Source organism: Protopterus annectens, chromosome 8.part0, assembly GCF_019279795.1.
Source record: "Protopterus annectens isolate FY-2018-M chromosome 8.part0, PAN1.0, whole genome shotgun sequence".
NCBI lineage: Eukaryota > Metazoa > Chordata > Ceratodontiformes > Protopteridae > Protopterus > Protopterus annectens.
In genome coordinates, this window is record NC_056741.1 from 1,491,587,845 (window position 1) to 1,491,604,172 (window position 16,328).

The following is a 16,328-nucleotide window of genomic DNA, read 5'->3' on the forward strand; positions in this document are numbered from 1 at the left end:
CTCTATATTCATTAATAAATTTCCTTAAGACCTCCCACACATACTAAACATATTATATGCGGATGTCATGGTCCTCCTCATATCCAATGAATCTCACACAAATACACAGCTCACAATTAAACATTGTTCTGACTTCTAACTGGGCTCCCTGCTCCACAAAATCCTCACTCCAGACTAATTTTTTCCTCTTACTCACAAGCTCAATCCTAAAATTTCCTCACATAACCTTGGGATATCTTACGCAGTCCATCTCCAATCTGATCACACCTGCAACTAATCAACTCGAAAAATACCCCCTTTACTCAAGCTAAATGCCAATGTCACCAAACAGAGCACATCACTTAAATCACACTAGTATTACTAATCACTCTTTCACCTACACCCATCTAGATATTTCTGCTCTACTTTTTGCACCCTTCTCTCTCACTCCCATTTTTTTCCTTCTTTCCTCCCATGTTTATTACTAGTCCATTCATGGTTCAAAGTGGCATTATTTTTTCTGTGTAGATTTATACAATATCTTTCAAATGGTTCTTCTTTTAAGTTTTATACATACTTTTTTTCCTCTAGTATGTCTGTTTTACATTGTGATATGCTCACCCAGTTTATGCCTGCAACTGGTCCATTAAGATTAGTACACTTCCCTGGTAAACAAACTTAGCACACATACAAACATAAATAAATTAAAAAATGCATGAGATTAGCCAACAAGGATCTAGCACTTGAAAGTATACAAACCAAAGATGACGAAAAGAAATGAGGTGCCTCCATCAGACCCACTGCTGACATCAGGCTATATTTACAAAAGGCTGTGTTCCCCCATAAAGGATTCCAGTTCTTACCAGATTTCAAGCATTTGTTTGAAGTGTAAGCTCTGAACTATAAGACCTTCCATGGGAAGATGTGGACGGCCCCCTCATGACCTTGATTACAGGAGTCTACAGTGGCCAAAGGGAGGAACCATAAGGGGAAGTCTTCTGCTTTGACCACTCCTGACCATGGGCTGGTAACTGAAGGAATAATTCCACTCCACAGTATCAGGCTGGCTGGAAGTTGTGGCTGATCAGGGGGGATGGGGAGCATTCCAAACCCCAGCATGCCACCTTCAGGGATGGAAGATGGTGATACACATATCCTGGCTCCTCCTAGTCTACCAAAGATAAAGACAGGTGCATCCTCGAACTCTAACTACCCAAGAACAAGCTCAGCATCTGCAAAGACAAGACTGCAAAGTCTGAAAATTGGACTTGGCTCTACAAATGCTTGACCATGGCCTATCCTCCAATTTTTGGTTCCTCTGATATTGCTCTCATAGTAACCTGGGGCTGAATATGTAACCCTCACACTAATCTCCATGCATTAATCTTCTGAATACCACAATTCTCTTCCACAGAGGTTGGCCAGGAGTTCCGCCAGTGATGTCTGTGGGTTGCTGTGTTGAATCAATGGCATTTATGGTGATGTTTCCCTGTCGTGCCTTACTCTTAGGTAGTAAGAAACAGTGCCAAAAAGGGTCCTGGTTCATCATCTGATGGCCAGAAAGACATCTGGAAGATTGGCGAGCTTTTCACTAACATGAATCAGGACTGAGGTTTGAACTGTGTGAATGGTATAAAACGGACTTGGCATGTTTTTACACTGCAGTATAGGATATCATTGAGCTGTAGCATAGAGCACGTGTCCCTGACTTAAGGAATTTCTTAGACAAATGTTAAACATCAACAGAAAATAAAAACAGAAATGTTCCCCCACAAAGGAAAACTCTTTTTAGACCCTGAATTTATTTTGCAAGAATTTATGGAAACAAGGCCTGCAGAGATTTATTCTTGATTTCCTCTGATTTTGTCGAAACTTTCTTACAAAAGCAGCAGTGATAAAATTGCAAGTTTTCGAAAACTTCCTAAAATGCAGCCATCCATCTGACAAACTTGACTCAACTACAGGCATCAAAGTTCATGTTTTTCCACTTGTACTGCAACTTGTGAACAAACAAAACTTGGTGAAACCGCATAATACAATGTCACTAGTTGCACTACATACTGCAAAAATTCCAAACATAAAAATGAGATTTCAAGGAAAGGAGAAACAGTGTGCAGACATTACAAAATCACAGTCGGAATAATGAGAAGTATGCCACGTATTCTTTGTACATGGCACTTTAGGGGTTATAGTAAAAGAAAGGAAAAATAACAGTGGAAGAAAACACATCTGTATGTAGATAATTATTGTTTCTGCTCAACCAGACTGTCTTTCATGTCTTGCCTCCACTCGTCTTAAGCACTGCAAACATTCTGTTTTAACTTCATATATTAATCTCTGCAAACATTAAATTAAAAAAATCAAAAATAGTTTATTTCATGTCTGACAACTGTATGTACACAGCGATTGCACATAAAAATACTTGGTAACAGAAAGCATACTTTCTGAGATGTAACACCTGGCTTTACATTTGCAGGTCATCATACAGCTGGCATTTTGTAACGTCACAGAATCCCCATCAGTTTTGCTTGTGGTTTTAAGTAACTACATAGCTTGTGTCACTAGTGTTTTGTGTCCCCCTATTTCCCACAGCCTAAAAAGACCATTTCAAGTGCAAGGAGCAATATGTGAAAATGTACAAATACAGTAAATATTTCTCCACAGGTGTGTTCCCACTCAATCTGCTCTGACTCCTGTAAGAACAGTCTATGTGAACAGCAAAGTGTATACGTCCATACAGCTTTCCAGGTACAGCAGTGCTTCCATTTAACTGGTTAATGTCCACAACAGTCAACTAAAAAATTCTTAAAATGTCAGCTTCAACATCTCACCATAAAAAACTAGGGCTTAGCAGCTAATGCCACAGCACTGAGAATCAAACCCCAATTCCTTCAGCTTTACTATCAGTTCTGGGATTTGTGAGTTTCAGAACAAGTTCACCTGGCCTGACTACAGGCACATAATACAAATCACGGAGTTCAGTGCTGTCAGGAACTTTGCAGACAAATTTTTTACGTCACAGTGACGGCTGAACCACTGTGGATGGATTCCATGACAGCTGCAAACCTGCTGCAGAGATCATGGGGTGAAGTTGGACGAATTTTTGGAGGTTCCTTAAGAACGATGATTTCTGCAGAACAGTCAAGCATTCGAGGAAGAAATTCACTAAGTTTTTGTTGCAAATTCTCTGAAAAGAAAAAAGAAAGTTAGGATAGAAAAAAATAGCTGCATTTCTATTTACAGCCATGTATAATCAAGTGTGCATGATGTGTATGCACTTTAAATTTATACTTCAGTAAAGTATACACAACTGGGAGCAAAACATTTTATTGAATAGAGCTGTAGCTGGGACAAATGGTGCCTTAAACATTCACCTAATAAGCACCTCCTTAATCATACAGTAGTTATAAAAAAAAAAAAAAAAAAAAAGGTCCAAGAGTTTTCCAACACTAAGGAGAGTGTTGCTAGACAATACCCCTTCCCTCTCTATTATATTAACGGTGGCAGAGTTATACCAGCCCCTTGCTACAGCCGCTAATGCATACACATCAGTTAGTCTTTTAAAATATAGTGGCTACTTAAATAATCTTGTTCACTTGCAGGGGATGGTAGGAAAAAGACAGTGTTAATCATACTCCTGTAACAGCTTACATATGGAGCAGCCAAAACCATCACCCACCTTAGCTTTGCTATTAAGAAACTGAGAGCACAGAATACAAAGGATTTACTTTCTCACAAAGTCTCATCTGTACTTTAGCCATGACAAAAAGCTGAAGGAATACACAATTTAAAAGCAGGCCATAAAAAGGATGGGTGAACATAGCACATAAAACAAAGGACACTCTTATTCCTGGATACCTGTCCAAATCTTTTCAGGACTGGGGAGGAGCTGTAACATATACTGATACTCGCTTAGTGTAAGGCAGAGCATCAGTTTTGGGCAGGGTGCCAATTCACTGCAAGATGCACTCTGTAAACCATAAAAAAGCCTATGGGCAATGTGAAGTATCTCTTACAGGCATGTATTTTGGAACTGGAGAGGAAACCTCGCCTGAATACAAGGACATGCAGTTTTAGCATAGCAGGCACCCCAGGCCAGGATGGGAACCTGAGAACCAAGCACTCAAGAGCAGCACCACTAAATCATTCAGTAAAGGGAATTACATACTTAATACAGTATTTGACTCTGCCTTCTACCTCTTAACATATCCTGCATAGCCAACCAAAGCAATCCACTGAAGTACCAAGCAGCACATATACAAAGTACTAGTGGACACCAAGAAATTCTAGCAACAAACTGTGAATGTACAGTGCTGCCAGTGGGGGGCGGACAGTAATTCAAAGATGGGTGAAAAATGTAAAGGAAATATAGATGAATGGTAGAAAGTTGAAAGTTAGCAGAACAAAAGATTGTCTTCTTGATTTTACAGCAGACACACTTGTCAATGACCAAGATGCAAACAGCACTGACTTGTCATCTCATCTGACAGATAAGACTTGAATACAAGTGTGTGTGTGTGTGTGTGTGTGTGTGTGTGTGTGTGTGTGTGTGTGTGAAAGAAGTGCTTCTGAAGACTGCAGCAAATCAAAAGAGAGGAAAAAAAGAAGTTATCTACTCACCATAACGTTCCATCCGAGTAGTTATACTTCATTTTTCTGCAACATGTGGATATACGGATCCGAGCCGGCAACTTTATTTCTAGCATCTGCTCCAAGCTCAGAGCTCCTCCCCTTACCCATAATGCCCTACATCTCCATTCTTCCCTCAGATCGAGTTTGCTGCAACTAAAAACATAAGCACCTCAACCCAATAAACCAATCCTGAAAAGACAGGACAAGGTATGCGGAGGGAGGGAATGTTGCAGAAAAATGAAGTTAACTACTGAGATGGAACGTTACAGTGAGTACATAACTTCTTTATCTGAAGTAGTTAACTTCATTTTATCTGCAACCTGTGGGACAGAGTCCCCCAGCTACTCCGATCCTGGGAGGCCCTTATGGAAGGATATTCCTGAGCACCGCAGAGCCAAAGGATGCTCTACCCCTCGAAATCAGATCTAATTTGTAATGGAAAATGAAGATATGTGAATTGGCCCAGGTCGCTGCTGCACAAATATCGTCCAAAGGCACCCCAGACCAAAAAGCAGCAGAAGTCGCCATGGAACTGGTACAGTGAGCCTTAACAATACCAGGAGGAGATAAACCTTTTGCTGTGTAAGCATGTGAAATACAAAGAATGATCCATCTGGCCAAAGAAACTTTAGAAATAGCTTTTCCCATAAATGCTTTGGAAAAGGAAACAAACAATTGGTCAGTCTTGCGGAAAGACTTCGTTCTATGAAGATAAAAACAAAGCGGCCTATGAACATCTAACAAATGGGAGTTTGTATTCACCTTTATTTTTGAAGTTAGGAAAGAAAACAGGCAGATTAATGGACTTGTTTATGTTTGCTTCAGATGCCACTTTAGGTAAGAAGGAAGGGTTAGTACGGAGTGAGACCCTACCCTTATAGAAGACCAAATACGGTGGCACGGCAGACAGAGCTTGAAGCTCAGAGACTCTCCTAGCAGATGTAATGGCGACTAGGAAAGCGGTCTTCCAGGACAGAAATTTCAAATCCAGCGAAGCCGCAGGTTCGAATGGAGGAGCCACAAATGACTGTAAAACAAAAGTAAGGTCCCAAGGAGGCACTGAATCCTTGACAGGCGGCCGTAACAGAAAAGTACCTTTAAGACAAACCTTACACAGCCTAGAGGAGGCTAAGGCCATGTTGTCTTCCCCACCGTGAAAACTGGAAATGGCTGCCAATTGTACTTTCACTGTGGAGGAACTAGCTCCTTGCTGAAAGATACCAGCCAGGAAGTCCAACACCGCTGGAACAGGGGCTGTAAAGGGATCTATACTTCTCTGTGAAGCCCAAATGGAAAAGCACTTCCATTTACTGCAATAAAGTTTCCTAGTGGAGTCTTTAAGAGAAGCCACCAGAATGGATTTTACCGGGGATGAAAGACCGGGAGAACTGGCAATCAATGGAACTGGGGCAACCAAGCTGTCAGCTTGAGGCTGCCCAGATTGGGCGGACATACCCCCGATGGATGGGAGATTATATCCGGGCAGGGACCCACAACCCACGGGGAGAGCTACAAGATGAGACCACAGGAATGGGAACCAAACCTGACAAGGCCAGAACGGGACAATAAGGATCACTTTGCACCATAGTCGGCAAGCTTTCTGAAGAAACTTCGGAATGAGTGGCAATGGCGGTTAAGCATACAGAAGCCTGGGGGGCCAAGCATGGACTAGAGCATCTCTGGGGATTTCCCCTGGTGAGGGAATCAGAGCGAAGAACTCGCTGCACTTTGCATTGGAAGGAGATGCGAAGATATCGCAGCAAGGCTGACCCCATACAAGGAAGATCTCCTCCGCTACTGTTTCAGAGACCACTCGTAAGGCATCAGAATGGCCCGACTCAATCTGTTGATTAAAATGTTGGAGCACCTCGGAATGTGCATTGCTATCAGAAACCGACCGATGTTGATCGCCCATTCCCATACTCTCATGGCCTTGTGACAGAGGGTAGGATCTGGTTCCCCCCTGCTTGTCGATATACCAGACAACCGACATGTTGTCTGACTGAATTGCAATCAATCCGAGAGGGAGGACTGTGTGAAAGGCTTCCAACGCTAAAAGCACTGCCCTTATCTCTAGAACATTTATGTGCAACTTGGCCTCTGACTGGGACCACGTGCCTTGGACTGTCCTTCCCAAACAGTGTCACCCCCACCCGAGTTGGGAGGCGTCCGTGGTCAATGTGGCTTGGACTGGAGATGACGCGAAGGGGCATCCTTTTGATATCTCCGGTGAACTTAATCACCAAAGAAGAGATGTCCTGCAGACTTGACTGATCTTGATCAGAAATTCCATGGGCAGGTCTAGCCAAGACCATTGAACAGCCAGAGTCCATTGAAGAACCCGCATGTGAAAGCGCACAAGGGAGAATCGATATGGCGGCAGCCATGGAGCCCACAGCCCAGAAAACCTTGCTCGCCTTTGAGGACTTGGAGTTCGGTATCTGAGCTATGTGGCACCTGATGTGTAGGATCCTGTCTGGAGTTAAGAATACCTTAATCTGCAAAGTGTCTAGCCGTGCCCCAATGAAGTCTAGAACTTGTACTGGCTGCAAATGGGATTTGTGAACACTGACTAATTCCCAGAAGATCTGCCAACCGAATGAAAATAATCTCAGGCCAGACACAATTGATGCTTGTTGGGTGCAGCAAAGAGCCAGTCGTCCAGGTATGGAAACACCTGAATACCCTGAAGCCTCAGGTGAGCTCCTACAACTGCCATTAACTTGGTGAACACCCTGGGGAATGTGGCGAGACCAAAGGGTAGGGCTCTGAACTGAAAATAATTGGCGCCCAGCCGGAAGCGCAGATACCTTCTGGAGCTTCTGTGTATTTTGATGTGGTAGTAAGCATCTTAGAGGTCTAATGAGCACATGCACATCCAGTCGCACTCTCGGAGAGAAGGTAGAATGGACTGTAGGGTGACCATTCGGAATTTCTGTTTGGCTACCGACAGGTTTAATGTTAACAGGTCTATAATGGGCCTGAGGTCCCCCATCTTTTTTGGCACCAAAAAGAACCTTGAGTAGATGCCCAATCCGGACTGATCAGGGGGGACCTATTCGATGGCTCGTTTGAGAAGCAGCTTTGAATCCTCTATAGCTGCGGCCTCCCTGTGAGTGTGTGGAACATCTGGGGGGTGTTTTGTAATATATGGAGGGGCAACAAATGGGACACAGCAACCTCTGGATATTATCTGTAAAACCCAGCGATCTGTCGTAATGGACTCCCATGTCACTGGGTGTAAGGACAATTGTCCCCGACTGCCTCTAGAGTAGGACAGTCGGGCAACCCCTCAAGGCTGCTGACCAGGTCTATCAGAAAAGGGTTCCCTAGACCTGAAATTCCTAGGACTCCCTCTACCTCTGGGTCAGCGTCAATCCTGTCCCCCTCTGCCTCTGGGGAAATAGTTGTCTTGAGAATCCCGGGAAAACTGAGATTTTCAGAACCACATCTTCTTCTGTCCTCTGATTCCTAGATAAGGACCGCTGAGGGTTAGAGAAGCGGACTTCGATGGCAGACAAAGTCTTCCCATCCTTTTCGCTCTGGACAAGTGGGTCACGTACTGTCTTCCCAAAAAGGGAAGAGCCGAAGGGAGCGTTGATATACGACGCCATGAAAGGAAACTGACAACCTGAGCCAGGCATGACGCCTCCATGGCTATGCCTGTCCCAGCTACCCTAGCTGCTACTTCCGTGGCATGGGAGAGGAGCCACACTGACGTGTTTGAGACTGATTTCAGAGTAGACATTTTTGCCGAGAACAACTGTCTGTCCTGCGGCGATAAAGACTCTGGGGGGGCAACTCAGCAAATTCCAAAGCAAGGTCTTACTGAAGCCGAATCACATGTGCCAAATAATTCAGTGCATGGACAGAAAAGGTCGCTGAGGAGTAGACACGCTTCCAAAACCTATCCACCAACCTAGACTCTTTGTCTGGAGGGTGGACTGAGGAACTCTCCTGAGCTAGTTCCTTCTTTGTGGCCGCTGCAACCAACACAGCATCAACTGGGGCTCCTTTCGACCAGGGTTGTCTGTCAGAAGGGGGAGATAAAACTTTGTCAGGGCATTTGAGGATGGGCTCTACAGTGTCAGGCTCCTTCCATGCCCTCATGGTGATGAGATCCACCAAGGGGTCCTCTGGCGGGGACACCCAGGAAGTAGATGGGCCCATGCCAAAGGCCTCCAGGACCACAGAGTCATCCCCAGAAGGTTTTGGGGATGACCAACCTCCCCTCTGGTGGAGGATCTCCGTAATTTTTCCGAAGGAGCCATCTACCTGGGGGAACCTTCTCCTTCATCTAAGTCAGTGTGCATAGTGAGGGACTCGGTGGGGGGGGTCCAAGTGGCTCCGTTTGCACTTGTGTTTACGGTGACCCTCTTCAGTGGGACTTTCAGAAGGGGATCCATGAGCCGCAGGGGTTTCCTCAGGGAAATTAACCTGGGGATCCTCTGGCATGGGCTGTCCCTGAGACAGCATGAAGGGAGTCGTCGCCAAATCCAGCGGGCCTGGGTGGTGTCCGAGGGAATGGGCTGGGGTCTCAATCCCAGGGAGAGAACCCTCTCCACCACTTCAAAGGCCAAGGGAGAAGCCCTCCCCAGATCCAAAGCGGGGACCGGAGCCAAAACCAGGGTAGCCTGAGGTCCGAGGGAACAGATTGGATCCAAAAAGGTCGGAGCCGAAGAATCCATTCCCCCGGGTATGACTACCTGTCTGCGGCTCCGAGTGTCACTCGGATCCGAACAAGTCAGATCCGAGGAACTCAAGGCAACAGCTGGAGTTGAGGTTGGAGGAACCGTCCACGTCGAGCTACCAGCTCTGAAAAAACTCTGATCCAAGAGCCCCGAAGCACGGATCTGGGAAGGAGAGATGGGGGAGGCATGGAGGTCCCCCCTCCAGAGGGAGAGGGGTCTGGCAAGACTCCCATCTGAATTTGGGTCTGAATAAATCTCCGCATCATCCTGTCCATATCCATGTCCGATAGGGCTCAGAGCTGACCTCTGAGAGGCCACCTCTGAGACACTGATACTACACTATGTGCAGTAAATTCATGGCAAATCTAATTTTGGCTTAAGACAGCTAACTTGTCATCTGTAGACATACCAAGCCTATGTGCTCCAGCACTAAATATAGACCAAAGAGTGCAGTAAAGGTGGTAAAAAAGATGCACTTCTCAAATTACATCCCATTAAGCTTTTTGTGTCGAGGAGCTTTCCACAGAACTGCCCACATTAAAAGACAACTACAACATATAGGGTGATCCTTTCATACATTAAGAAAGCAGTTTCTCCCCTCAATGTAATTTCTGACCTAGTCTGCCTCCTCAATGCACACCATGCTGGGGCTGTTACTCTTGCATCACTTTGCCTAAAACATTTGACTTTTTTTTTGCTAAGCACAACCAGGACAGCAAGATACTGTAACTTAGAGGTCCTAAAGCTATTCAGGCTCAAAACTCAAAAATCTGACTGTGCAGTCAAATAAAGCTACATTAGTTTCCCCTTCATGGGGCTACAAACCTATTAAAAGGATTACAAACGGCAAAAACTGAAAAAAAAAATGAAAGCTATGCAGTTACCTTAACGACAGATCTGTGTTGTCAGATTCTGTCCTGCCTCAACAAATGGGTCTTAAGATCAGACTTCTCATTATAAACTAGGTTTGCTATCCAGGAATAGGGTAGCTTTTGGTCCGGCCATACTCTGGAACATCCTTCCATGAGACCACCATGAGAGCTAAGTAGCAAGGGACTAACTCATCCACTGAAGAATGGATGGAACAGGTAACATCAGAAATGAAAGTTGTGTACTTACTGTAATGCTAGGTCTGAGCTGTTTGATTCTGTCCTTCCCCAACTTCCTGTGCTTCTGGTATTACAGCATGACCTACCCTTGACCAAGGTATAGCACTGTTTCATCTCCAGAACAGTGTTCTGTCGCATACATGCTTTGTATCCTGATGGTTGTTTACTTTGTTCCTTTTTACCATTTTCTACTCTGGTTGTGTTATGGGAAAACTCAATCCGATGTAATCTTAGGGACAGGTGGGATTATGGATAAGGGGAGGAGCCCGAGTTCTAGATTCAAGTCTAAAAGTGGCTGAAGTCAGATATGAGGTCAGATCTGAAGACCCATCCATTGAGGAATGGATGGAAATAACCACATCAGATGCACTTTAATCTTGCCATGAAGTAAAAACAATCAAAACCTGCCAGTACCACAAGCCTGAATGTGCTATTTCTTGCACATAATGTACAGTGAGATAGCAGCTGATAAGATTATAAAGCCCTACTTGATGCTGTTAGATCACAGTCTCATTAACTTTGAATAGAAGTAATAAAATCAGTCAAATTTGAGAATCCTCAGCAAGAACGTCAATGATTTTTTTTTTGCTGTGACTAAGTACAAGTTTCCCCACATATGCTATACCACCTTTGAAAACAATTTGAAAAAAGAAAAATAACTGATATAAAATATTGTCTCATCTAAACTTCCTTCTCTGAGTCAGATAGATTTCTTGGCTTGTGAAGTTCACATAATAAGTGAAGTTGCTCTTGGTGGCTATCAAGTTAATCCTCAGACTAAACAAAGGTTTACAGCGCCAGCAAAGGGAGAGAATGCATCTTTCTTTTCTTAAATAACAGCTCAGATCCAGACTTTTGAATTTTAGTTTTGAGCACGAGTATCTTTATGACTTTAGTGGGTGTGCAATAAACAGCTTTCAGATGTGAAGGGCACTGTGATGTAACAAGGTTATCAAGTTCCACATGAAAGAATCAAGATTTCATTCAGTCCCAGCACGCTATGCACTAACAAAGCAGATTAGGATAGAAATGCCACAGAATGGGTGTGAAAGTATGGGAATGTTCATCCCTTTGGGATGCAAATACACTCTGACGAAAGGAACTCTTGCACTTAGGGCTTAGTTTTCTTTAAGCCTCTTACAATGTGAAGATGAACAAACAAGATAACCACTGATAGGAACTTCATTAATTACCTGAGTTTTGCAAACCAGGGAATGTGACACATTGGCTGACTAAGGAAGGACATGACCTGAAACTCACAAATTATCACTTGAAAAATGATGTTTTCCCAGTTATTTTTTTTACTAATTTGCAAGAACTTTTCAAACAAGATACAAAACATACATAGGAAACAAATATACGAGTGCCTCTGCAAAAAAAGCCACGGTCACTTTTACTGAGGATTCTCAAATATTTTTTACTACTTCCAGTCTAACTGAATACAACTATGATCTGGTATGAAAAAATAGGTCAATGTAATCTCATTAGCTGTGTTGCTGCAGTGTATTATGAGCATTAAAGTCGTTTTCTAAGAAAACGAGATCATGCTATTAAGTCTGCCCCCACCAGAGCATTCAGAGTTAGAAAAAAAAAATAAAATTGGTAATAAGTAATTACTGTACTGCTTGCAGGTTTGGACTTTGTATAATGTTATGATAAGATAAAAAGTTACTTTATAGTGGTTTCTTTAATGCCCAGGATGAACACCTGGCACACCAGAGACATTTCAGGTAGCACCGAAAAGGAGAAAAATAATGAAAAACTTTTGAAGGTAGGGGTATGCAATTCAGCTGTGTAAAGGAAGATGATTAATTAATTAATACAAAGGGGAGAAGCAGATATCAAATAATGGGCTCATACAACTGATACAAAGTTTTAAATATTTAATAAACAGACAAGGAAAATACTGTTGGGTAAATTGCACATACCCCTATCAGCCAATGTTCGAATTCCTCACTGTGGCAGTAGCATTTAGGCTATATGGGTTGTCCTGCCCAGGACACAACTGGACAGTTTTCAAAAGATCTCGTTCCCTTACAAACCTTCACTCTGACTATGGATTGGACAGCTTTGTTGAGGAAAATCAGCAGTCAAAGTGAAACTTTCTTCAGGATTTTCTTGCCGTCTTGTAAAGCAGCAGCCAGCCTTCTGCTGCATTTCTGGCAGACAGTCCCCAGTGGGAAGCAGTTCCCATCAAACACATATGCACTCCAACAAGGGCTGAAATTGTAAATAACTGGGGTATAGACAGTGGGCTCAAATTGAACACTAAAAAGTGAAACGCTGCATTTCGCAAGCAATCCTTCACCCATTTCTATGAAGTAAGCTTGCTGTACTATATGGCTTATATGTAACAGTGGGAGGTACTATGGCATGCAGCAGAACCACCAAGATGTGAACACTAAATTGTGCACTGGCAGTAAATCTTCACTTCATTTCATGCATGGTAGTGTGCATGATTTATCAGGCTGACTGCCACAAGACTAAACATATGCTGATGGCTTGCCTAGATAATGGCCTCCTGGAACCTGCTCTTACACATGTGGAATGAATGGACCAGATGATTCACAAGAGGGATATCAATGCAGGCAACAGAAAAAATGTGGAAAATTTATATTCTCACATAATAAAAAAACTACATGAAAAACTATTTCTACTTACCTTCTTGTTAAAAAAAAAAATCAAGATTACAGGCAAAATATTTTACAAGACAAAACACCCAAAGCCTATGCTTTAGAAAGTAGCATCAGTTCCTTGTTTCAGTCTAGTCATCAGTTCAGAGAATGTTACTTCATAAAATCAACTGGGGCTGACAGCTTGCTGCACAATGTCCACAAACACAATTTCAGCCAGTCAGCTTTCTGATACTTTGAATCAATTTATGCCATTTGTTTTATTTTAATCAAGAGTCAGGAATACTCCTGTTAAATCTCAAGTGGGTTCTGCTAGCACTACATCTTTCCAGCTGAAAGTATGCTTCAGCTACTGTCTCACTTCATCCCAGCACACCATCTTGGAACATACACAAACTTCACATCAACTACTGGGCAGATAAGAGCTGTGAATTAGAGTTTTTCTATAAATCTACTTCAGATCTCTTTGTAGAACAGCCACAGGCTCAGTGGGATTTATTAAGGCAGCAAAATAAAAAAATCAAACTAAAAACAAGGAGAAAATGTGCTTCAGTCCCATGTACAAGTGATGCAAAGAATACTTATCCTTGGTACTAATTTGTGGATGTACAATTTTTGGTCCATGCTTATCAGGATACCAACAGTGATAGAATGGCAACAGTTAAAAGGTAATAAACCTATACAACCTAAGTCAAATGCAAAATATGTTAACATTTAAGAAAGGTGTCTATGAGGGTAACCAAAAGTTACTTTATCTGCAATACCATTTATTATTTAGGTTAGCTGGCAAGTTCCATGTCTAAAGTATGAGCATTTTATGACGTTTATATCTTTGATCACAAATAACTAATACTCAAAAACAAGTAACATTTGAGAATGAGGAAGGAAGGCAAGCCCTTCTGTGCTCTTCAGACCCCTGCTACATATACTAACATATTTGATTGCTGTATCTCAGGGAAACATGAAATTCTCAAGATCACAAAAAGTACAGTTTTGTACCTACCATAAATGTAGATGTTCGAGGATCCCATTGCTGCAGTCCTAACTATTGGGTATAGTCCGCATCCAGTCGGCCCGAATACCAGAGGGTACTAATGCGCGCATAATGCGCATATCCTCAGTCTTTTCTTGCCCCAGATGTCAGAAGACCCTAAAAGACAAGGCCCAAAATACCTGCACCAAAATATGTACAATATATACAAGAATATATACAAAAATATAAGCATGTAACCTCACCTACACAGCCACCCCTAAAGACAGAGGGAAGGAGGGAGGTAAAATGGACTGCAGCAATGGGATCCTCGAACATCTACATTTATGGTAGGTACAAAACTGTACTATGTTCTTAGTTCCCCATTGCTGCAGTCCTAACTATTGGGTAGAATCCCAAAGCAGAGGTAAGGGAGGCTGGCAAATCATAAAGAAGCAGGAGCTGACAACATGCCTTGCAAAACAGCTGTGGCAAAACCAGCCCTAGACTTAGAGTAGATAGGAAGGTGATAATGCTTAGAGAAAGTATGCACTGAACTCCAAGTAGCTGCTTCCAAAATATCCTTAGTTGCCACCCCTTAGAAATGCTGTTGAAGTGGCAGTAGCCCTAGTGGAATGAGGCCTAATCCCAGCTGGAATCTCCTTGCCATGATGGGAATAACAAAATGCAATGCAAAAGCCAATCCACCTAGAAATAGTTTGTTTTGACACAGGCTTGCCCTGTGAACTCAAAGCAAAAGAAACAAACAACTGCTGAGACTGCCTAAAATCCTTAGTCCTGCTTAAATAATAACGCAATTGCCTGTGTACATCTAAAGTGTGCAAAATCTTTTCCTCTTTATTTTGGGGGTCTGCATAAAAGTAGGCAAATGAATAGTTTGGTTTAAAGCCACACTAGAAACCACCTTAGGCATAAAGGAAGGATTAGTTGATACCCTATCCTTATGGAAAATCAAAATGGCTCTACTGCCATAAGGGCCTGCAACTCAGACACCCTTCTTGCAGAAGTAATAGCCAACAGAAAAGCAGTCTTCCATGACAAGTATTTCAATTCAGCAGTATTTTCCAACACAAAATTGAGATCCCAAGCAGGAGTAGGAGCTGTCGTGGGGTCTTATATTCTTTGCCCTCTAAGAAACTGCTTGAACAAAGGATCACGAAAACAATGGTGGGTCACAATCATAGTGAGCTGAAATTGCTGCAGCATGAATCTTAATGGAAGAGAAGGACAAACCTTTGTCCAATAACTCAGTAAGGTATTGAAGAGCCACACTCAAATTAGGCTCAGAAACCTGCAAATTCTTTGCTGTACTCCAAAATAAAAATCTCTTCCATTTTTCAGGTTACACTTTCCTTGTACTAGGTCTTCTAGCTTCCATAATCACATTTAAAACTTGTTGAGGAAGTTGAGACCTGCTGTGTTTCAACACAGAAGATGCCAGGCTGTTAGATGAAGAGAGTGAAGCTTGACATTGAGCAGATGACCATCCTTCTGAGATAACAGATGAGGAATCAGAGGTAAAGGCCATGGAGGCTTCCTTACCAGACTCCGTAGTAGTGGGTACCAGTGTTGCCGAGGCCAATCTGGAGCTATCAAAATCATCCTTGGCCTGTCTTGTCTGACCTTTAATAGTACCTTTGGCAGAAGAGGCAGAGGAGGAAAGGCATACACATGAAGGTTTTTCCAACTGAAAGACAGAGCATCCACTTTCCAAGCTGTGTGATGAAACCCCTTTGTGCAATACTGTGGCAGCTGGTGGTTTAGTGGAGAAGCGAACAGATCTATGTCTGGAGTTCCCCATGACACTGTCAATTTTGAAATACATGAAGATCCAGTTTCCACGGGATCCATGATTTGTCTGCTTAACACATCTGCTAAGGAGTTCTGTGCTCGGCAGAAACCTTGCCTGAAGAGTTAGTTGCAAGCTTAGCGCAGTCTCCCATAAAATCATTGCTTGCCTGCATAGAGGATAAGAATGTGTTCCCTTGCTTGTTGATGTACCACATGACAGTTGTGTTGTCTGTTAGAATCAACACCTGCCCTGGAAGAAGTAACTCCTTGAAAGCCATTAATGCAAACTGGACTGCTAACATCTCCTTCATGTTGATATGTAGATGCTGTAGTCTGGCAGGCCACTTGTCTTGTATCCACTTTCCATTTAGATGAGCTCCCCAAGCAATGTCCGAGGCATCTGTCGTTAAAATCTGACTCGCCTCTGGCCGGTCACAGAGAGTCCCTTGTTTAGGTGACATTCCTGAGCCCACCACAGAAATTCTTTTTGAAGGCAAGGTAT

General features: G+C 43.0%; 1 protein-coding gene across 4 annotated transcripts in view; it reads right to left on the reverse strand.

The window, feature by feature from the left end:
* Positions 1–2,330: 2,330 nt before the first annotated feature.
* Positions 2,331–16,328, reverse strand: part of USP28 (ubiquitin specific peptidase 28) — a 732,083-nt gene continuing 718,085 nt past the window's right edge. For all 4 annotated transcript variants that reach the window (XM_044081073.1, XM_044081072.1, XM_044081070.1 and 1 more), the window contains one exon: positions 2,331–3,166. In XM_044081073.1, coding sequence (XP_043937008.1) covers positions 2,991–3,166 — 176 coding nt within the window. In that variant the 3' untranslated portion in view covers positions 2,331–2,990. The remainder of the gene's footprint in view (positions 3,167–16,328) is intronic.